Genomic DNA, 22,591 nt, shown 5'->3' with positions numbered 1-22,591 from the left:
GTACATGATCCTAAACGTTATGACTCATCATGCGCGGATGAACGGGGGGGGGGGGGGGGGTCGTTTATAATTCCGTGATCGTCAGTAAATGCTTTATGTAGTATATATAGTGATATATTGATCAGAGCAGTTTGCATTAATAATAATAAACAATCACGCTGAAAGTAACGTTACTGTCCTCTTACCGTTCTCGGATGAGACTGGAGGAAAAAGATCCCACTTATTTGACGGTGATCGACTAGATCAATTTCCGGTTTTTATGGTGAAATAAATGCCCAAATCATATCGATTATTGAGTTATGGCAGCGATCCATATACACGGATGTGTGTCTAGAGTCCTGCAACAATATGTGCCTGCCGGACGCATTTCCCAGATGCACGGAGATCACCAGAGATCCATTTCCGGTTGTAACTCGCCCGATCATCCACCAGGCAGCGGTGTTGAAGCGTTGCACGGTTGTGCCGAGTCCCACTGTCTCAGCCGAGGCTGGGTGAGGGAATTATGAATACCATGGCGAAAAAATTAAATGTGATCTGAATAACGTCGTACGCCGTGGAATGGCGGAATTCGCATGACCTTGAAACCCGCCGTAAGCCGTTTTTGGCGGTGGATGTGTTAACATGTGCTGTCCCTATCAAATAAACTATCAAATCAAACTACTGCTACAAAAGTAAGTCACTTAACTTTAGCTTTTGCCCCTTTTATGCATAGAATGCCTATGTTTTGGCTAGTGTTGATCTTCTAGAAAAATAATCCTTTCAGGGTTGCCTATTGAAATACTGTACACCTCCAGTACAGAAACATTGTTTATGAGTTTGCGTGTCAGGTAGACCATTGATTGACAGTCGATTCTGCCAATTGCGTCACACCGCTTTCACCCACCTCTGCTGTTTATAACGCTAGCCAAGTTAGCTGTACACATACACAGTGGGCCAGTGACTTTGGTGTAGGGGTGTAACAATGCATCGCAATGCATCGATCCTAAGGGGAAAATTCAACTGCATCGATTTGAAAATGTTAGAATCGATTATCGCAATTTTAATGTGTACAGTGTTGCTATTCTCATGTCCATTACAGCCAACACAACAACATACGCTACTGCATCACCGTTATGATTAACAAAGCAAGGCATTCGTTTTGTTGCATTAACGTTATATTACTATTGCTATCGATACATCTACGTGTTCTAAAAACTATTGCTATTGGTAAGACTAGAATAAGTTACATAAAACTTAATGTTACCGTCTCTGGAAAGTCTCGCATAGCGCAATGGCGGACTTTCGGGAAGTAAACAAGCAAATGAGAGATCCGATAATTTCCTTTATTTCCCTTGAAACCAGTCACGTCACTCTACTGTGATTGGACCGTTGGCTTGAGTGCAATGTGGGACTTGTAGTTTAACGATTTATCAGCGGAGGAAAAAAAAGCACGACAGGCTGTAATCTTCACTCACACCATGCGAGTAATTGATTTTTCCGGTTCGCACACACATATTTCTAGGGGCATATGCGAGCAATATGGTCCTGCCCCGATACTTCCTGTTTCCGCCGCACCGGCGTCACCCAACCAACCTGTAGGAGTCGCTGTCCACAACGTCCAATCCCCACCCACCGGCTTTCCCACCCTCTAACACTGCCAATTGTGTTAGTATGACGGCCGGCCAAGCCGGTAGCAACGCAGAGAGCTGGGCTCGATAACAGCATCTCCTGCGTTAGTGGCGAACACCTTGCCCACTGCGCCACTCAGCCGCCTAGTGGCTAGAAACCTTTAAAGCAGATTGACCTTTGTAAAACAAAAAAACAAGGATTTCAGTAAACCAAGTTTGATTTCAAAATATACAAGTTGAAAAATGTACTGTCGGATTATAAAATAAAATTGTGGTACATCCACCCAAACAAGACATGGTTCTTGAGGCCATGCAAGGCAGGTTGAGCTACACATGTACACGTTTTGTAACTATGAAACAAATAGTGTGGGGACTCAACCTTTAAAAATGATAAACTTTTGACCTTTAGGTATAATATACATAAGGGGGGGGGGGGGGTAATCATAAACAGCCCCTAGAGCTTTTGAACCCATAATAACCAGACAATGTTAGTTTGAAAGCAGATAAGCGTCTGCGTGCTATAGTGTAGAGAGGATACCTGTATAGAGCTAGACTGGTACTTGTTGTGTAGAGGATACCTGTATAGAGCTAGACTGGTACTTGTGGTGTAGAGGATACCTGTATAGAGCTAGACTGGTACTTGTGGTGTGTAGAGGATACCTGTATAGAGCTAGACTGGTACTTGTGGTACTCCGTGTTGGCCTTGAGGTCGTCGATGTCGATGGTGGGCAGCCCAGAGATCAGCAACTCCAACTCCTGCTCGGTGAAGATGGAGATCAGCCTCTTAGGGATGATCTCGTAGAAACCCTCCAGGAAGGCCGCCAGCTGCTTACGGATGGCACCTGGCGAGACGGAACGGGATGACAACACTCGTAAGAGGGGTTTCAGTGGCCGTGTCTACAGCCGTATGGGCGGAAAAAGGAGTGGACAAGTTAAGTTGCTACTGTTGAATGAATACAAATGTCAACCTGTCATCTTCATCTGGCAGACCAGGTGCACGTATTCCTTCTTGTTCTCCTCCGTGACCACGATGTTGGCTCCGTTGGGCTTGAGGTCCCTCACTTCACACACCCCGAACTCCTGGACCTGGACACACACACACACACCTTTCAGGACTGTTTCTCTTGAGACAGATGAAAGTGGGTCATGGAAGAAAAAGCTGAAACGGAGTCTAAGGTGTGCATGTGCAAAAATCTTTCTGTTCTGGAATGTACTTGAAAAGTACTGCGTTTTACTTTTACCTCGAAAGTGCTTGAGTCCGTGAGCGCTATATATATAGTATTCCTAAAATTGCTGCACTTTGTTAAAAATTGCATTGATCTGTGTAGTAGCTAATACAGGAATTTGCTGCTTAAACGTATGTATATTCATTGATTCACTCGTATACCAAAATCCATTTGAATTTAAACATTTAGCTTTTCGCATCAAATATTGATATGCGATTAATTAACTATAAAGTCTCTAATTTAAATCGAGTCCCACCACTACTAAAATACATACTTAAGTAAATGGAAGATTGCTCCACTTCTACAAGGACCATTTGCATGTTCTTGGCATCAAGGGACATCTATGGATCTCAGGGAATGTATTCCCAGTGTCAGAAATATTGTGTCCGTTACTAGGCTTGAGTAAATTGTGATGAACCAAAGGAGATTTATTTTTCATCTTTGACTGTGAATAACACCATGCTAAAAATGACCAGACATGGAAAATTGCCACTGAGCTCATTCAGCACCTTCTTGAGATCACATGTACAAAAAATCTAAGCAAATTAATAAAGGGAATATGATTTTAAACAGGACATTTTGTAGAGACAGTACTGAATTCAGCCTGGACACATGCAATTTGAAATATGATTGTAGAATATCAGGCCTATAAATGACCTTATTATGGCAAAGTAGCACATCTATGGATCGGGCCAAATCTCCCCTTTCCAATGGCAGAGTTCAATCTGGATTTATTATCACCAGGCGTGATTCACAAACCGTGAATGAAATCTACTGTAAGTACAGTTACTTTTTTATAATGTAAATTTCTCCTCCATTTCTCATCAGATTGCAACGCTGTTTTTTGCTAGACGTTCACATAAAGGTAGAGAAACGAACTGCGTTGTTTTATGGCAATAACATTCAGGTTTGTGGGAGATGATCCCTAAAAATAAGAGAAATAAAAAAGGTTAATCTAGGAGTCAGGGGGACTGGCCTGAGCTAGGAAGTGTACCGTAGTTTTTTTTTTATATTCGAAATCGAAAGTCCTGGGTCTCCTCTCCTCAGACTACAAACAAAATGGCGCTGTCATTTCCTCGCATCAATTCTAGTCTTTTTCCGACTAGATTTCTATAACTCATATTTCACTAATAACACTTTAAACCATTGGTAAACAAACGTATTGCTGAAAATATACGTTGACTTGTTTTGACAGAGTTAGGGTCTTTACTCTGGCTACATTTGAAAAAATTTAAAAAAACATTCATTCATACAGTCTGTAGAGATGGATTTATGGCGTGATGTCATTGTGGGTCTGGTACCGGACCCCTCGGGCTCAAGAGGTTAACGTTACTGTACGAGAGCGGACAAGAGCACATCACTCAACACTTAGCTAGTTAACATTACTGTACGAGAGCGGACAAGAGCATATCACTCAACACTTAGCTAGTTAACGTTACTGTACGAGAGCGGACAAGAGCACATCACAGTATATGCTTATTGTGGCATGATGTGGTGGATCTGTGGAGATCTCTCATCTCCGTCGAGACTACAGGATCAGCTCAATCTTAATGGTCACAGTTGGCATCCATTAACGCTAATTTCCTTCTAATTTCCTCCTCTTTTAAAGCACTTAGCAGTATAACTGCCACTTTGCTGATGTGATGAAAGGATGTGAGCGTGCCGGATTCAGGCCCTCCAGGCCCAATTCCATTTTCAAATGTTTAGGAGAGGAGACGTACACGGAATCAATTCTCCACTGGAAGCTAAATGGGAGAGATGGAGTGAACACTTACCTCAGTGCTAAAAGTCAGTTCGTAGCCCAGCGTGGACACATCGTTCTCCAGCAAGTAGACCAGGCCCTGGAAGAACGGGTAGTCCTCACTCTCCATGTCCGTGTACCTGAGGGTAGAAAGGCACGTTACCATTAACAACATGCACATGTTAATGGAACAGTGTTTACTAGGGATGGGCAAAACTCACAAAACTACTATTCGATAGTCGCTGGGAACTATTAAGATTACTAATCGAAAATCGAACGTTACATTGTTGATGGTTGGAATATCTGAACTCCCACGCTAATGTATGGTTTTGTTTTTACTTAACATTTTGAATGCCCACCACGACAATTAGCGTGATTTAATTTTTTTGCGATCTGAATTCATATTTCATCAACAGAGTCTACCGTTGGGAAACCAGCTCCACCAGGAGCTCAAATGTGAAAAAGCACCCCCTATCGTCTCCCAGATGGTAATGCACCCTTTTGGAATGGACCCAATGAAAATGGATGAGAAAAAAAAACTCCGGAATCCACATTTTACTTCTCACGCATGTAACCGGAGATGATCCCAGTCATTGTGAAGCCTCAGCACAGCGTGTAATATGTGTTTTACAGTATGTGGCGTTGGATCAATAAAAGGATCGATTATATGTGACTGGGCATGGGGGCGCGGGACTTGTTGAGGTAAGGTCCAATTTTTTCTTTTTTTACATATTGTGAAAGTACAGATTCATACCTTAAAAATAAGCCATCACTTGAACATTTTGGTGGGATATTTTTCAAGCTACATCCTATGAATCATGGATATCAGTAAACGCATTCAGAGATGAATGGTTTTCGAACTTGTGGAGAGGTTCACACCTGTGATTTAATCAACTACAACCCTACCCAGAATGCATTGTATTCCATGGCCCCCCTCTCTCTGGGGACATTAACACCTTGCATCAGGCTCTTTTGTTATGGCAATGACTGTCTTGTGGCAAGTTGTTGTGGCAGTTGAAGTATTTGCCTTGTAAGTCTAAAAGCTAAATGACTAAATGTAAATGTATTATAAGGAAAGGTTAACCTTCTGTAGTGTGGTAGTGAAAGGGTTAACCGTCTGTAGTGTGGTAGTGAAAGGTTTGTTGGAAGCCTCACATAAGCCATGTAATGTTGGGGGTCAAGGTATTGGCTGAAGGAAAGGCTACATCAATAAGCATTTAGATGTTTAGATTTAAAGGTTAACCTTCTGTAGTGTGGCAGTGAAAGGGTTAACCTTCTGTAGCTGTGAGAGAATTGTTGAATAGATACACAAATGTTCTAGAATGTTTGACACAAATGTTCTAGAATGTTTGATTATGACATCATACTGTGACATCACAAATGTTTTCGGGCATTCATAACATTATTTTCTATGATGAATTGAAAATGGGGGATCCTAATGTAAACAAGATGAAAGTCTTTCTCTGGTCTGCATCCCCTTAACAATTGTGTGTATTGAGCTGTACTGTATTGTACCCATTCTGCAATCTGTTAATAAAGTTTTCAATCAATCAATCAAGTTAACCTTCTGTAGTGTGGCAGTGAAAGGGTTAACCTTCTGTAGTGTGGTAGTGAAAGGTTAACCTTCTGTAGTGTGGCAGTGAAAGGGTTAACCTTCTGTAGTGTGGCAGTGAAAGGGTTAACCTTCTGTAGTTCTGTAGTGTGGCAGTGAAAGGGTTAACCTTCTGTAGTGTGGTAGTGAAAGGTTAACATTCTGTTAACTCACTAAACCTCACAAACACCAGCAAGGAAAGGCTGCATCAAAATAACTTTTGTTTCGTAGCTGCGTTTCTGCCACTCTTCACAAGCAAAGAGACTGTTTCCATTCCGTGAAAACCCGCCCTACTCTGCTCTGATTCGCAGACTGTGGGTGGGGGGGGAGAAACGCTGAATGTGATTGGATCAGAGTAGCCAGACAGACAGGCAGAGCAGCCAGCCGGACAGTGGAGCACTGAGAGAGAGGAAACAGCGGAGGATTTAACGAGGCGCGTTAATACAATTTTGTTTATCTGGCTTATTGCTGCGGATTCAAGCCAAGTTGCAATAATACAGTACAGCTCAATACACACAATTGTTAAGGGGATGCAGACCCAGAAAGACGTTTGTCTTGTCATCAAATGAATTGCCAGCGCGCGTTCGTCTACAACAACAACCAACGCGTCCTATAATGATAATAAGTTGTTTGTTATTTTCTTTGAGTTTCCCTATTGAATGAATTTACTTCTTATACCATTAGGTTGCAATAAATTCACTCGAATGAAATTCGTTCGCTCATCAAATTCGTTCGCTCATCAAATTCGTGACATTCTAAATGTGTTTTAATGTTGTTTAATTTAATGACAATACACCCGCGCGGACTCGCGTTTTTCTTTATGGACAGGACACTGCGTTTGTTGCGTTGCTATAACTTATAACATTAAGATAAAGTGTATAAACATTGTTCTTCTCCCTGCTAAGAAAGGAGAGCATTTGGCTGTGTGTGTTTCAACACCTCTTAAGCTGACAGACCCACACCGTAAATGCCCTCGCCTGTAGTTTTTCCACAGTATTGAGAGACAATACTGTCGAACTATATAACAATAATTACCTCATTTACAAGTTGTATTTAAGTTTGCAAATAAGGGCAAATAAGAGAACACATTATTGACATTTCAAAGATGTAAAAAAAAAACAGATTTCGATTTTTTCGATTTTCTGAAGAGCAAGACAATTGTTCCTTTTCTGGCACTTGTTTCTCACCGGATCAAATCGGGTTTGGTCACGTCGAGTCACATATGTGTTTTACAGTATGTGGCGTTGGATCAATAAAAGGATTGATTTTTGGAATGGCGATCAGGAATTGGAATAATCCATTTGGATACCATCTGATCTCAGGTAAGGAATCTATTTGACCAGTCTTAAGATAATCAGACCTGTTTTCACAGAGATATAAGCTTTTCCCCTATGTGTGATATGGCTGTTGTGACTGTGCGAGCGATCAGGAACTAAGATAATCGATTTTCAGCTCGCGGCACCAGCGTGCATACGTACACATACTATTGATAATCTAGTGTTTATTTGAAAACGATTCATAAATAGGCCGAAAAATGTCAAAGTTTTTGTGTATGCCAGAATATTCCAGTAAATGCCGTTTATCACGGAATCTATATATTTTCCTGAAAAACAAGGGCTTTTCAAAATGCTATAAAACGGAAATTAACAGATTAAAAAACAATCCGTTTCGACAATGTTGACTGCAAACAAGTTATTGATAAGCGACGGGCAGATTAGACACATAATTTAAGACGGAGATTATGCGTTCACAACGCTATCATTGAAGTGGGTGCTGGCATTTAACGGGGTTTTACCATGTTCACCAGTGATAATCAAAGTGTTAATGGCGAAGGTGAGATAATCAAGTGAGATAGCTGGCTGCAGTCATTGCAAACAGCTAATGCAACACACATTTCGGGAACAAAAGCAGTCTGAATGTTACATAACTGATGCTTGAAATGTGTGAACTTAGTGAAACATGGCAGTTAAATTATGGCTATGTGTCTAATCTGCCCGTCGCTTATCAATGACTTGTTTGCAGTCAACATTCTCAAAACAGATTTAAAAAAAAAAATTAAAATTATAATCGGTTCATATCCTTTTTATAGCATTTCGAAAAGCTATCGTTCTCTCGAAAATTTCCGGGAAGATTCCCTCATAAACGACATTTATTGGAATATTCTCGAATACACTAGACACGTTGTCATTTGTCGGCCTATTTATGAATCGTTTTCAAATAAACGCTAGATTATCGATAGTATAGGTGTACGTATGCACGCTATAGACGCGAGCTGAAAAATCGATTATCTCGTTCCCGCAAGATCACTCACACACACGGCACATAGGGGACACACTGTTATCTCAGCGAATACAGCTCCGATTACCCCAAGACTGGTAACATAGACTCCTTACCTTAGATCAGATGTTCTCCAAAAAGATTATTACAATTCCTGATCGCCATTTCAAATATCGATCGCGTTGATTGATTGATTATTGGCTGCTGTGAATATATAATCCAGGCTGCTTTCCGTCCCGCGATCACTTCCATGTTCATCAGACGGCTTGCCAGCACAAGGAGCCAGTTGGCTCCACCTCTACAGATCTACAGATCCCAGGTCAGTCTAAGCGACTGACCTGCAGTTAGACAGGGATAGACGAAAGGAGGCGCTTTTTTCCAATCTGAGCTCCTGCAGGGGCTGGTGTACCAACGGGAGACTCGGTTGATGAAATATGAATTCAGATCGCTAATAAAAAAATAAAACGATATTTGTCGTCGTGGGCACTCAATGGGGGGGGGGGGGGGCTGTAACAGTTAATAGGCTCTCAATACACTACACAGTGTAGTTCCCGGTAAAAACAAGAAAAAATAATATTTGAGACAAAATTATACTTGAATAAACAAATTTTTAATAACGTAATTTATTTTATTTTGAAAATCGATGCCCATCCCTAGTGTGTACATCGAGAGCTAGGATTTTGTGTTTTAAATGACCCTATATTAGATTATTTAGCAGATGTCGTCCGTGACTTCCAATACCTGACGCTCTTGCCCAGGATGTGCTTGTAGAAGCTGCGGGTGAAGTAGCACTCGAGCAGCCGGTTGTCGTAGACGGCCTTGGCGACCACACGGCCCACGAACTTGAAGTAGCTGAGGTGGTTGGGGTTGCAGTGGGACGAGGGGTTGATGGTGTAGGTGACGCGGTCGCCTGGCGAGGTGCGGAACAGGGCGTACATGGGGTTGAACATCTCCCTGGAGATGATCATGTACCACTCCCTGAGGAGGCCGCCGGCGTCCTGGCCCTCCTCCCCTTCAAACACGATGTACCTGGGAGAAGAGGACGAGACAGGCGGGGGAGTCAGGACACTGGAGGAGGGAGATGGAAGGAGAAATTACGAGAGGGCTTTAGGGCACCGGAGACTCACAGCCTGTTCTTCATGTCCTCCGGGCTCTTGCGGTGCAGCTCCCTGTAAGAGTCCTCGAAGACGTGGTCTCTCCTCACGTGCACGGCCATGTCCTCCTTCCTCAGGCCCTCGTCCAGACGCTCCAGCTCCTGGCGGAAGTATCTGCAGGAAAAGAATCGAGAGGGTGATTTTTTTTTTATCGCTGCACTGTGAGCACGACGGCTGTGTAAAAGGACAATGAGGGGGTAACTCAATCTCCCTTACTTCCTCTTGACGTCAAAGTCCAGGATGCGGATGTAGTCAACCAACACTGCAAACGGCCCGTCAGCCAAGTGAGTGGTGGATTGCCGGAGGATCTGGTTAAGCACGGTGCGGTGAGTTTCTATACGGGATGAAGACATGGAGACATGTTAGCTACCCGCGATACATCCTCACCGTTCATTCGGTGTCCCCTACGACAAAACCAACGTCGCTCCCCCGACCAGAGGATCTGTCGTCAGGAGGAGGGGAACTCACCGGCGAAGCGGAGGAACTTCTGGGTGTCTGGGGGAAGGTTGGAGGAGATGTGCATGGAGGAGGGCTCCCGGGAGAAGAAGGGGTCGAGGGAGGAGGGGGTGGCGGGGGTGAGGGGCGCCGGGGACAGAGGCGGAGGCTCGTCCTTGATGTGAGACAGCTGACTCTCCCGGGTGTCCCGGACCGGAGGTTTGCTCTCCCGCTCCGTGGCGTGGACCAGGAAGAAGGCCTCCACCGCCGGCTGGAGGACTGCAGAGGAGGGGAACAGCAGCGTCAAGTAGACCGCTCTTAAACACACACCCAGACCCATAACGTGTCCAGTCTCTCGAAAATCAATCTACAGGTTTTTAAGAAGGTGTGGTCGTGATGCCACCTAACAATCTACAGGTTTTTAAGAAGGCGTGGTCGTGATGCCACCTAACAATCTACAGATTTTAAGAAGGCGTGGTCGTGATGCCACCTAACAATCTACAGGTTTTTAAGAAGGCGTGGTCGTGATGCCACCTAACAATCTACAGGTTTTTAACACTATGCCGTCCGTCCACGAGTACCGGTATATACGTGTTTCGGTGCCATGTGTTGTGGACCAGAGCCACGTATATACTCGTGGCAAGTTGTTATTGTTTTATTTCATATTTATAACGCTATTAACGTCAGCTATCGAGATCCATTACCTACCCACATATTTGATTTTCTAAACATGCACTACCGGCCAGATCCGCTTAGGGGCGCCATCGCTCCACTGCAGTATCATTGAGGGGATTTAAAAAAAAAAACTTTTACAGTCCTGTGGGCGGATCATATGAGCCTCGATTCCAAACGAAGACCCTCCATCTTTGATCCAGTTACCGAACGTATTTTTCAGCCTGGAATAATGGGATTTATGATTAGCCAATGGACATATCGATCTACCCGAATCCGATGACTAATGAAGAAATGCTGCCGGCGATCACATGGCCTGACGGTAGGACACTATTCCCCCAAATTACAGCTGGATTGGACATTGTTTTAAAACCTAACGTGATGATCAGTGAACATGGCTGATTGAACGCACACTATATTGCTAATCAATAATACTAATCGGCGTTCCCCGCCGCCCCCATTTCATCCATAGATGCTCTGTAATAGTCCGGATGCTACGCAGTTTGTTTTATTTCATTCGTATATATACAGCAGAAATGGCGTTTGATATAACGGCGCCAACGTTTAGCCTATTATCTAGCTTCCTGGAAAAAAGACTAGACGAAAAGCGTGATAAATCTTATTCACAACGCTATAAAATGACAACCAACCGATGGATTTTTATTTTCTTTAAGCCATTATGAAGGCACGGTTTATGCACTCAAGTGACAATGAGAATGGACAGATAGCAATACTATAAATGATATATATATCTCTTAGAAAGTACATGGGTTTGTTTGTAAACAAACCGCTGTCCTGTGAGGCATAAATCGCTGCAAGACTGGGGACGCCAAAGTGTTAAGAAGGCGCGTCGTGATGCCACCTAACAATCTAAAGGTTTTTAGGAAGGCGTGGTCGTGATGCCACCTAACAATCTACAGGTTTTTAAGAAGGCATGGTTGTGATGCCACCTAACAATCTACAGGTTTTTAAGGCGTGGTCGTGATGCCACCTAACAATCTACAGGTTTTTAAGGCGTGGTCGTGATGCCACCTAACAATCTACAGGTTAAGGCGTGGTCGTGATGCCACCTAACAATCTACAGGTTTTTAAGGCGTGGTCGTGATGCTACCTAACAATCTACAGGTTTTTAAGAAGGCGTGGTTGTGATGCCACCTAACAATCTACAGGTTTTTAAGAAGGCGTGGTCGTGATGCCACCTAACAATCTACAGGTTTTTAAGGCGTGGTCGTGATGCCACCTAACAATCTACAGGTTTTTAAGAAGGCGTGGTTGTGATGCCACCTAACAATCTACAGGTTTTTAAGAAGGCGTGGTTGCGATGCCACCTAACAATCTACAGGTTTTTAAGAAGGTGCGTCGTGATACCACCTACCCAACACGGCGTGCTGGTCGTGGGACTCCTCCAGTTCCTTCAGACACTCGCCGAGCATGTCCCACAGCTCGTCCAATAGCAGCTGCTCGCTGAGCAGAGGGAGGTCAGGGAGCCTCTCCTCATTCTCTGATTGACTGTTGCCTTCCTCATCTATAAAAAAGAAGAAAAAAAAGAAAAAAAATAGAAAATAACTACCACAACAATACATTACAATATAGATTGTACTCATAACTGAACAGAGTATGTGTGGTCTGTGTAGGTTGTGCGCGTCGTACCCAGAGGGGCGGGGTCCTGCTCCAGAGGGGACGGTTGGTCTACGTCCATGGGCGACTCATCCCTCTGGGTGGCCTGGGCCTCCGTCACAGACTGGACCTCCGACTGGTGGGACACAAACCAGGAGACAGGAGGCCAAGGAGACAGAGGAGACACAGAGAGAGGAGAAAGAAGAACAACAAGAAGAAAGAATGGAAGAAAACAAACATTAATACGCCACCCATTTATTCAGAGTAACCACCTAAACTGAGTTTGCCATGCATCACGACACATTCCCATGAACCTGTGAGAGAAGAGGAGGGGGGGGGGGGGGGGGGACTGGGAGTACGGAGGAAGGGCCAAAAGTATGAAGCTATGTCAGGCAGCAAACACAGACATCATCACCATAATTATCATCACATCAGTCTGGAGCAGGCAGCACATTCTCACTACAGATGAGTTCAACAGTAGAACACGTCAACGCACGACAGGCCATCAATACAGAGTGCAGTGGATCGTCTGGCAGATCTGACTCAGTCTGCCGGGACTGTCACCGATATCGTGTCGGCAGTGTGGAGGGACCAGTTGGGATAGCAGGCAGTAGGCCGACTACAAACTGTTATGGTGCCTTAGTTACTTCAGTGTTAAAAAAACAACAACTGGTTGGGTCGAGTCACTCGTCATCAGTGGTGTTTTTGGAAATGGTCAGTATTATAACTGGTTGGGTCGAGTCACTCGTCATCAGTGGTGTTTTTGGAAATGGTCAGTATTATAACTGGTTGGGTCGAGTCAGTCATCATCAGTGGTGTTTTTAGAAATGGTCAGTATTATAACTGGTTGGGTCGAGTCAGTCATCATCAGTGGTGTTTTTAGAAATGGTCAGTATTATAACTGGTTGGGTCGTGTCAGTCATCATCAGTGCTGTTTTTGTGAACGGTCTATTCAAAAGTGGTGAGGAAGCCTCTTATGCTCTTCCAATTGTGCACAAAGCCAATGTCCACACAATGCACATCAGTAGCCAATAGCCATCAGTAATACCACCAATAGATAGAGCAGTCAATAGACATATGAAATTCTGCATATTGTCAGTAGTTTATCTGTAAAAGCAAGTAACATCTAGTGTTAACATGGAGTTAATATGTGAGCTTAGTGTTGTGTGTGCAGGCTATGTGAGTTATGTGAGTAGCAGGCTATGCGAGTTATGTGAGTAGCAGTCTGCCTGCTGTCAGTGTGGCCCATGCTAACCGTGGCAGCGGCAGCCGTGCCGAAAGTGGGGGCAGCGCCAGCGGGGGCATGGGAGGCGTATCCGGCGGCTGCGACAACGGCGGCGGTGGAGCTGGGTGGGGGGAACTGCCCGAGCCGGCGCGCCCGCTGTCTCCCTCTCACCATCTGGATGATGTGGTCCGCCTCGGCCTCCAGCTGACGCACGGCAGAGGATGTATTATAACTGGTTGGGTCGTGTCAGTAATCATCAGTGGTGTTTTTAGAAATGGTCAGTATTATAACTGGTTGGGTCGTGTCAGTCATCATCAGTGCTGTTTTTGTGAACGGTCTATTCAAAAGTGGTCAGGAAGCCTCTTATGCTCTTCCAATTGTGCACAAAGCCAATGTCCACACAATGCAAATCAGTAGCCAATAGCCATCAGTAATACCACCAATAGATAGAGCAGTCAATAGACATATGGAATTCTGCATATTGTCAGTAGTTTATCTGTAAAAGCAAGTACCGTACTTTTCGGACTATAAGCCGCAGCTTTCCCCCCCATTTTTCGACCCTGCGGCTTATATAACGGTGCGGCTAATCTATGGATTTTTACAGCTAACTGGGCGCGCTCCCTCAGCTCTGTGACCGTCAGATCAGACTCCTAAATCTGCTGCAGCAGTGCACGCCTTGCCCCTCCTCCTCCCCCTCACGTCAACAAACCATTACGGCAAGAGTCTAGTGTATGAGCAGCTCAGGGCTCCTCTTTCAACATGCTGCCTACCTACTGTACCCGGCGCTGCTAACTGGCTAACGTTATGAGAGCTAACGTTGCTACCTACTGTACCCGGAGCTGCAAACTGGGAGCTGCTAACTGGCTAACGTTATGAGAGCTAACGTTGGTACCTACTGTACCCGGAGCTGCTAACTGGCTAACGTTATGAGAGCTAACGTTGCTACCTACTGTACCCGGAGCTGCAAACTGGGAGCTGCTAACTGGCTAACGTTATGAGAGCTAATGTTGCTACCTACTGTACCCGGAGCTGCTAACTGGCTAACGTTATGAGAGCTAACGTTGCTACCTACTGTACCCGGAGCTGCTAACTGGCTAACGTTATGAGAGCTAACGTTGCTACCTACTGTACCTGGTGCTGCTAACTGGCTAACGTTATGAGAGCTAACGTTGCTACCTACTGTAACCGGAGCTGCAAACTGGCTAACGTTATGAGAGCTAACGTTGCTACCTACTGTAACCGGAGCTGCAAACTGCCTATCGTTCCTATTTAAACAAAAATGTTAATAAATGGGAGCTTCCTCAAACAGCCATCTCTTTCCCGACAATCCCCTCTGTGCACGAACCCTTACATATGGTAATTAAACATTAAAACACCTGCGGCTTATAGTCCAGTGCGGCTTATATATGTACACATCATTCAATTTAGCTGCTGCGGCTTATATTCAGGTGCGGCTTATAGTTTGAAAAGTACGGTAACATCTAGTGTTAACATGGAGTTAATATGTGAGCTTAGTGTTGTGTGTGCAGGGTATGAGAGTTATGTGAGTAGCAGGCTATGCGAGTTATGTGAGTAGCAGTCTGCCTGCTGTCAGTGCGGCCCATGCTAACCGTGGCAGCGGCAGCCGTGCCGAAAGTGGGGGCAGCGCCAGCGGGGGCATGGGAGGCGTATCCGGCGGCGGCTGCGACAACGGCGGCGGTGGAGCCGGGTGGGGGGGCCTGCCCGAGCCGGCGTGCCCGCTGTCCCTCTCTCACCATCTGGATGATGGCGTCCGCCTCGGCCTCCAGCTGACGCACGGCAGCCTGAATGCTGCTGGCCGAGCCCAGACTGGTGGAGCCTGTGAGGGAGGGGGAGAGAGAGGAGAGGGAGAGATCAAGACATTAGAAATACTGTGGTCCAATTACTGGTTCAATTAGTTACTTTAATTGAGAAAGAATAAAAAAGATGTTTACTTGATCTTTTAAAGGTTCATTGAAGATGTGTGCTCATCAGTCAGGCAATATAGCATCACACTAATGATATACGTGTAATATGTAATGATATGTGTAATATGTAATATGATATACGTGTAATATGTAATATAATGATATACGTGTAATATGATATACGTGTAATATGTAATATAATGATATACGTGTAATATAATGATATACGTGTAATATGTGTAATATGTAATATAATGATATACGTGTAATATGTAATATAATTGTAATATGTAATGAAGTACATGTAATAATATAGGTGTAATGATGTATGTGTAATATAATTGTAATATGTAATGAAGTACATGTAATAATATAATTGTAATATGCAATGAAGTACCTGTAATAATATAGGTGTAATGATGTAAATAGGTGTAATATGTACATGTAATGATGTAGCCGTTATATGTAATGACGTAGATGTAATAATATAGGTGTAATATGTAATGATGTACTGTACGTGCACTAATGTACGTGAAATATGTAATGATGTACATGTAACTAGAATAAAACCAGGATGACTAGGAGACAAATCACAATCTAAAAAGCAGAATGGCGACCCAGTGTCCGTTAGAACATGGGGGTTTTACATCCCACCTGCGTCACATCACTCTAGGTAAAACACTGTGGGAGGGATCCGCAAAGCCGGTGCATATAGCTCTGAAACAGCTCTGAAACTCAGTTTGCTATCCACAGAGGACACGCAAAGGGTGAAATGAGGTGGTAACTGCGTTCCGTCAGCATTGCGTCCAGTGCAATTGGCGCCTATTTAAATGAGGTAATATGGGCGGAACATGTCCCCTTTCTATGCAAATGAGTCTCGTCCAAAAATTCTCTGTATCCACAAAGCCCGGCGCCAATTGCGCCGAGCAGTTAACGCTACACACCTACCATCTTCACAGACATGGTAACTAAGCGCAAAGCCCTAAACGCTATGGGGCATCATGCCAGCGTCACAGGTGATCATGGCAGCAGTAATTGTTGCCAGACGCAGGCATCGTAATGCTATATAAATTATCATTATTGACTGCACTCACGTTGCAATTGTACCACCGCACACTTATGCTCCAGAATAAACTATTCATTTATAACGTGTCGTCAGTCCGTGAGGAGTAGACGGTGGAAGCAGACCAATGAAACGTTTATTCTGGAGTATATGATAATGCAGGTTCTATTATCCTAACTAAAACATTAAATACAACTTGCTCACTCAAAATATTCGTTAATTATAAAATATCTTCACTGGCAGTGCCTAAATTGTCAAGAGGGGTGTGTTGTCGCAGGAAAAGTTACAGTAGTAATTATGCAATAAGGACGCTCCCTTACATTTCGTCCTGTACAGCCAGAATCTATGCACGGATTTTGTTGATTGAGGTTAAGTTGGAACACCAGAAAAGAGATCTTATAAACGGTATATGATTTGTTCGAGAAATATGCAGCCACAGGCCGAGATAGCCTTCGCAAAGTGGCGTGATTTGCTCAAAGTCTGGCTGTGAACGCTATTATAAATAAGGCTAAGCACAATAGAATAGAATATAATTATGAAATCAAATATAGGCCAGGGCTGTACAACTTAATAAAGAGATTGAATACAATTAAATGAGATATAAACTAAATTAAATATAGCACAATAGAATATAGTACAATTATAAGTGACAAATGTAATTGGAATAGGACATTACAAACATATGCAATGAAGACAGTGACAAAACACAGGACGAAATGTGTCATGAAAATACAAATTAAGCAACCTCTATACATTACGAAGTAAATTAAATACAATACGAAATGAACAGAATACTAATGGTGAAAAATACGTTATATCTATGCCTCATTTCGGGCTTATTTTTCCCCTTCCTGATATCTGCCAACAGCGCTGTCAGGAGTGCAGACTGCTCCGTGAGCCAACTGCGCTGGAGCAGATCAGGAGCAAACTCCACACATAATGGGTGTGTTTGCACTGGTATCTCATCCGCGCAATGTCCTTAGTGGATAGCTCGCAACGACAGAGCAGATACCGCACGCAAACCCCGCGCAGTTAAGGGTGCAATTTCACCACGCAATCCATTCTTAGTGGATCCCGCCTTGTGTGTTAGTTCTTCCTACCTAAACGTCCCGTCTGCTTGGCCTTCTTGTTGGCGCGTCGTGTGTCCTCGCGGAGCTGGATGATGACCTGCAGAACGCGGAGGAAGAACTTCTGCGTGGATGTCTTGGAGGTCAGCGAGCTCATGCAGGGCAGCTGCAGCTCCCGGCCGCCCAGCGTGCGCTTCTGGGCCGCCACGATCACGACGCTCTCTGCCCCATCAAACCTTCGCCCCCGCCTGGAACTGGACAAGATGATACAGTAATTATAAAGAACTGGACAACGCAATATAAAGAACTGGACAACACAATGCAGTCATTATAAAGAACTGGACAACACAATGCAGTCATTATAAAGAACTGGACAACACAATATACAGTCATAAAGAACTGGACAACACAATATAAAGAACTGGACAACAGGATAGTCATTATAAAGAACTGGACAACACAATATAAAGAACTGGACAACACAATATAAAGAACTGGACAACAGGATAGTCATTATAAAGAACTGGACAACACAATACAGTCATAAAGAACTAAACACAATACAGTAATAAAGAACTAGACAACACGATACAGTCATTATAAAGAACTAGACAACACAATACAGTAGGGGTGAGAATCACCAGAGGCCTCACGATACGATATTATCACGATACTTAAGTCACGATACGATAGTATTGCGATTAAAAATATATTGCGATATGCTGAGTATTGCGATATTAATATTGCGATATATTGCGATTTATTACCTTTTTTCAACTGCAAAGTAAAACTTTGAAAACTTTATTTTATTAGATAAAACATGTTGACAGTCTGTTCATATCACTTCAATCTATTTTATTGCAGCAAATGGGATTTTCTCAAGCAGACAGATGTCAACACTGTAATCTGTGTTGCATGTACCTGACAAACTGAAAAGTTTGTATTACATTCATATTCCAACTTAACTGAATGCACACGTGTGCGTGGACTACTGTACTATTACAGGTATTGAAATGAACAATGCAACGTCCTTGTATAATAATATAATATATATAATAAAAAATAAAATATCGATACTTGGCGTCCTTGTATCGATCCAGTATCGCCACGCAAAGTATACTGTATCGATATTTTCCCACACCACTACAATCATTATAAAGAACTAGACAACACAATAGTCATTATAAATAACTGGGCAACACAATAGTCATTATAAAGAACTAGACAACACAATACAATCAATACAATCATTATAAACGCAAAAACAGCTCTACAAGTAATTTATCTGAGCCGAGGTCTCTTGTCGGAAGTCTCATCAGAAAACGTTAAAAAAAAGTACTAATCGACAACACGAAAAAAGCTACATAATGTACATTATGTTATAGCAATAAGTAATACATTTACATGTTATACAAGTAATATATTTTCGTTTCGTATAGGCAATAGAATCTGTCTCTTTGGCCACTTTCATATGTCAGATACAGGTCAGATATTTTTGCAATGCAACCTCAGTCTGAACAATCATATCGGAATTCATGCGACGTTTACGTCACTCTAGAGCAGGGAGGGGCAACTGGCGGCCCTCACCGACGTTCCATGCGGCCCCAGGCCAATATTTATATATAAAAAAAAAAAAAATTGGTATTCGACTAAGAAGAGTTGGCAGTCGACTATGGCTTCTTTCGATCGATTAGTCGACTATTTGACTAGTAGGGGTCAGCCCTAGTTTGGACATATTCAACGCTGTTGAAAGTGCCGTGCAGCAATATGGGAGTTTTGATAAACTGTCCGCTGTTGTTACCGATGGAGCACCGGCAATGAAAGGAAAACGCACAGGATTCGCCGGGCTTCTAAGGCAGAGTGGCGTTGAGTGTCCAATGCTGCACTGCATTATACATCAAGTAAGTTCGCTAACATAATTTCCATCTATTGTGGGTCACTAATAATGACCAATGCGAGTCGAGTGTAGTCAAATTATATGCGAGTCGTTAAATAGTTTCTTTTTTTTTATCTGATATAGGGGGCTCTCTGTGCCAAGAAGCTTGAATACAGCCATGTTATGGATTTGGTTACCAAGGTTACCAATCTAATTCGTGGAGGCAACAGGTCACTAAACCATAGAAAGTTTGTCTCCTTTTTGGAAGAGATGGACACTGATTATGGCGACTTGCAGCTACACACAGAAATCCGATGGCTGAGCCGTGGGAAGTGCTTGGAGATGTTTTTTGCGCTGCGTAAAGAAATCCCCACATTCTTGGATGAGCAACTGACGAGCGACACAAGCGCATACTGCACTAAACTCAGAGATACAGCGTTTCTCTGTGACATGGCCTTCCTCACGGATATCACTTCGCACCTTAATCGCCTCAATTTGCAGTTGCAGGGAAGAAATCAAACGGTATCGGATCTCTATGCACACATGAACGCCTTTAAGATGAAACTTGCACTTTTCAAACATTGCCTTTTATCTGACCACCCGGACTTGTCCACACAATTTTCTGCATGTGAAGAAATGCGCACAGAGATGCGCACAGCTGACCCCAAATATAAGGACACATTCGGAAAGTACAGGAGCGACATTGAAACACTGCAAATGCAATTCAATGATCGGTTTGAAGATTTCAACGGCATGCAGTCACGGATAGCGCTGTTTGCCGGCTCCCTCACCGCTACGGTGTCAGAGCAGCCCCCACCGTTGCAGCTTGAACTGTGCGAGCTACAGTCAGATCCTTTTTTTCAAGCAAAGAGAAATGAGGGGAATTTCGTTTTGGAAACTGCTACCCGAGCCCCGCTTCCCACTCCTCAGGGACTTTGCCCTCTTTATGGCCAGTATGTTTGGGAGCACATACATATGTGAGAGCAATTTCTCAAACATGAAGCACATCAAGTCAAAGGAGAGAAACAGGCTGTCAGATGAAACATTATTTCATCTGATGCAGATCGCATGCACAAACATTGAAGTTGACATTCCTGCTATTGTGCGCCAACAAGAGAGACCACAAGTGTCTCATTAAAGACAGGGGGGGGGGGATGATGAAGAGGTGTAGAGGTGGGGGGGAGGAGATGATGAAGAGGTGTAGAGAGGGGGGGGAGAGATGATGAAGAGGTGTAGAGAGGGGACCATTATTATTATTATTATTATTATTATTATTATTATTATAACCATTATTGACCCACTGTGGGGCGAGGGTGAATGTCATGCCAGTTTGATAAAGGGTCAATGGGAGGCATGTAGTATTGCACTTTACTTTACTTGCACTTTACTTGTTTACTTTTGTAGTGTTCAGATAACACTAATAACACAAACACAAAGCAGCATTCCTGCTGCATTTCACTACAACAGTAAATCAAAAGTGCAATAATAAATGATTTTGTTAAATGTATAAACTTGTATCCTGCTACTAAACAAAACATTCCTGATTGCTTCATATCCATAACATGCATTTCAGTGTTATAATGTTTTGTTTAGTAGCAGGATAAAAGTTTATACATTTAACAAAATCATTTATTGCACTTTTGATTTACTGTTGTAGTGAAATGCAGCAGGAATGCTGATTTGTGTTTGTTGAGCAGTGGGCTTTAAGTTCATACATTTATTTTATTAGCCTTAATTATAATTGATCATTTTTGTATATATTTGGGGTTACACAGCAATACTTTTAAATTCAGCTGTTTATAAATTCATAAAGTTGAAATTGCATTACGAAATGCATTTGAAATGGAATAAAAACAAAGTTACAACAAATTATAATTGTTTATATACCTTATTTATCACATCTGTGACTATTATGGGCTATTTGAGTGATGGGGTACTTCTGGCGGGACTGCCGATAAACAATGCGGGCCCCCCAGATTGATTGTGGAAATTTTGTGGCCCTCACCATATACAAAGTTGCCCACCCCTGCTCTAGAGAGTCTAGACCAGGGGTCGGCAACCTGCGGCTCTTTAGCCAATCAGATGCGGCTCCCTGGCTCCAAATTATTTTTTTAAATTATTACATTTTTTTTTTTATTTCTTTTGGAGATCGATGTCATACTGTGACACTGAAATGAAAAAATATTTCATCAACTAAGATATTTAGTCAACAAAAGGCTTACCTGTATGCCTGATATGTGGTGCGAAATTTGCGAACAACGAAAAATTTACTTTTTATTTTATAGATTTTCCACATATAAGGGAAGGACTCTAATAGAGCTGCATAGTTCAGGGTTTTATTTCAAAGTAGGTCTACAGATGCCAGTGTTTTTTCTCCTTTTCTGTGTTTTATTTCAAAGTAGGTCTACACATGGTAGGCTTTTTTCAAAGTAGACTACCGGTACTTTTTATTTTATAAATGTTCCACAAATAAGGGAAGGACTCAAATATACCTGAATAGTTCAGGGTTTTATTTCAAAGTCGGTCTACAGACACCAGTGTTTTGTCTCCTCTTCTGTGTTTTATTTAAAAATAGGTCTACACAGCCAGTATTTTTTCTTCTCTTCATAAGAGTTTGAAGTTTTCCTTTGTAATAACAGGTAAAAACAGCAATAAAAAGTATTTTTTTTTCTTTTTGTTGCTTTATAATCCCATTAATGCAACACACTGTGTGCTATAAGTATAAAGTATAATAAATCGCAAATTACTTTGGGTATGCAATTGTCAGGCGTTTTATGCTAAATGTGGGGTATGCTTGGGGATATATAAAACGTTATACACTGTTATCTTCATTTTAAGGGTAAATAGGTTGTGCGGCTCCCTGAGCATTTTATTTTGTGGGACGGGGGAAAAGTGGCTCTTTTGATAGTAAAGGTTGCGGACCCCTGGTCTAGACAAACATTCGTCACAATTCTGTGCTGGCGGGGAGCCACAAATATGGAAGACAGCTGTGATGGAGGTACTAGGTAGTCAGTGGAGAGACAGTGAGGTGTTAAGACCTCTTAAGTATTTGGGGTGACACTTCCGTGCAAGCAAAACACAAGGGGTCATTATCATAACCGTCTATGTTTGAAAG

General features: G+C 42.9%; 1 protein-coding gene across 12 annotated transcripts in view; it reads right to left on the bottom strand.

Moving 5' to 3' along the window:
• huwe1 (HECT, UBA and WWE domain containing E3 ubiquitin protein ligase 1) overlaps nt 1–22,591 on the bottom strand; it is a 145,280-nt gene that overhangs the window by 11,798 nt on the left and 110,891 nt on the right. For 11 of the 12 annotated variants that reach the window (XM_084333864.1, XM_084333868.1, XM_084333859.1 and 8 more), the window contains 12 exons: nt 17,634–17,854; nt 15,156–15,382; nt 13,576–13,749; nt 12,354–12,456; nt 12,079–12,228; nt 10,065–10,310; nt 9,813–9,930; nt 9,570–9,710; nt 9,184–9,471; nt 4,609–4,714; nt 2,576–2,693; nt 2,268–2,449 (listed from right to left, as the gene is read on the bottom strand). In XM_084333864.1, coding sequence (XP_084189990.1) covers nt 2,268–2,449; nt 2,576–2,693; nt 4,609–4,714; nt 9,184–9,471; nt 9,570–9,710; nt 9,813–9,930; nt 10,065–10,310; nt 12,079–12,228; nt 12,354–12,456; nt 13,576–13,749; nt 15,156–15,382; nt 17,634–17,854 — 2,074 coding nt within the window. The remainder of the gene's footprint in view (nt 1–2,267; nt 2,450–2,575; nt 2,694–4,608; nt 4,715–9,183; nt 9,472–9,569; nt 9,711–9,812; nt 9,931–10,064; nt 10,311–12,078; nt 12,229–12,353; nt 12,457–13,575; nt 13,750–15,155; nt 15,383–17,633; nt 17,855–22,591) is intronic. The other variant, XM_084333862.1, reaches the window with a different exon arrangement.

The sequence above is a fragment of the Notolepis coatsorum genome (assembly GCF_963971535.1).
Source record: "Notolepis coatsorum genome assembly, chromosome: 17".
NCBI lineage: Eukaryota > Metazoa > Chordata > Actinopteri > Aulopiformes > Paralepididae > Notolepis > Notolepis coatsorum.
The sequence above is the reverse complement of the archived record's forward strand: the minus strand, read 5'-3'. Positions and strand labels throughout refer to the sequence as shown.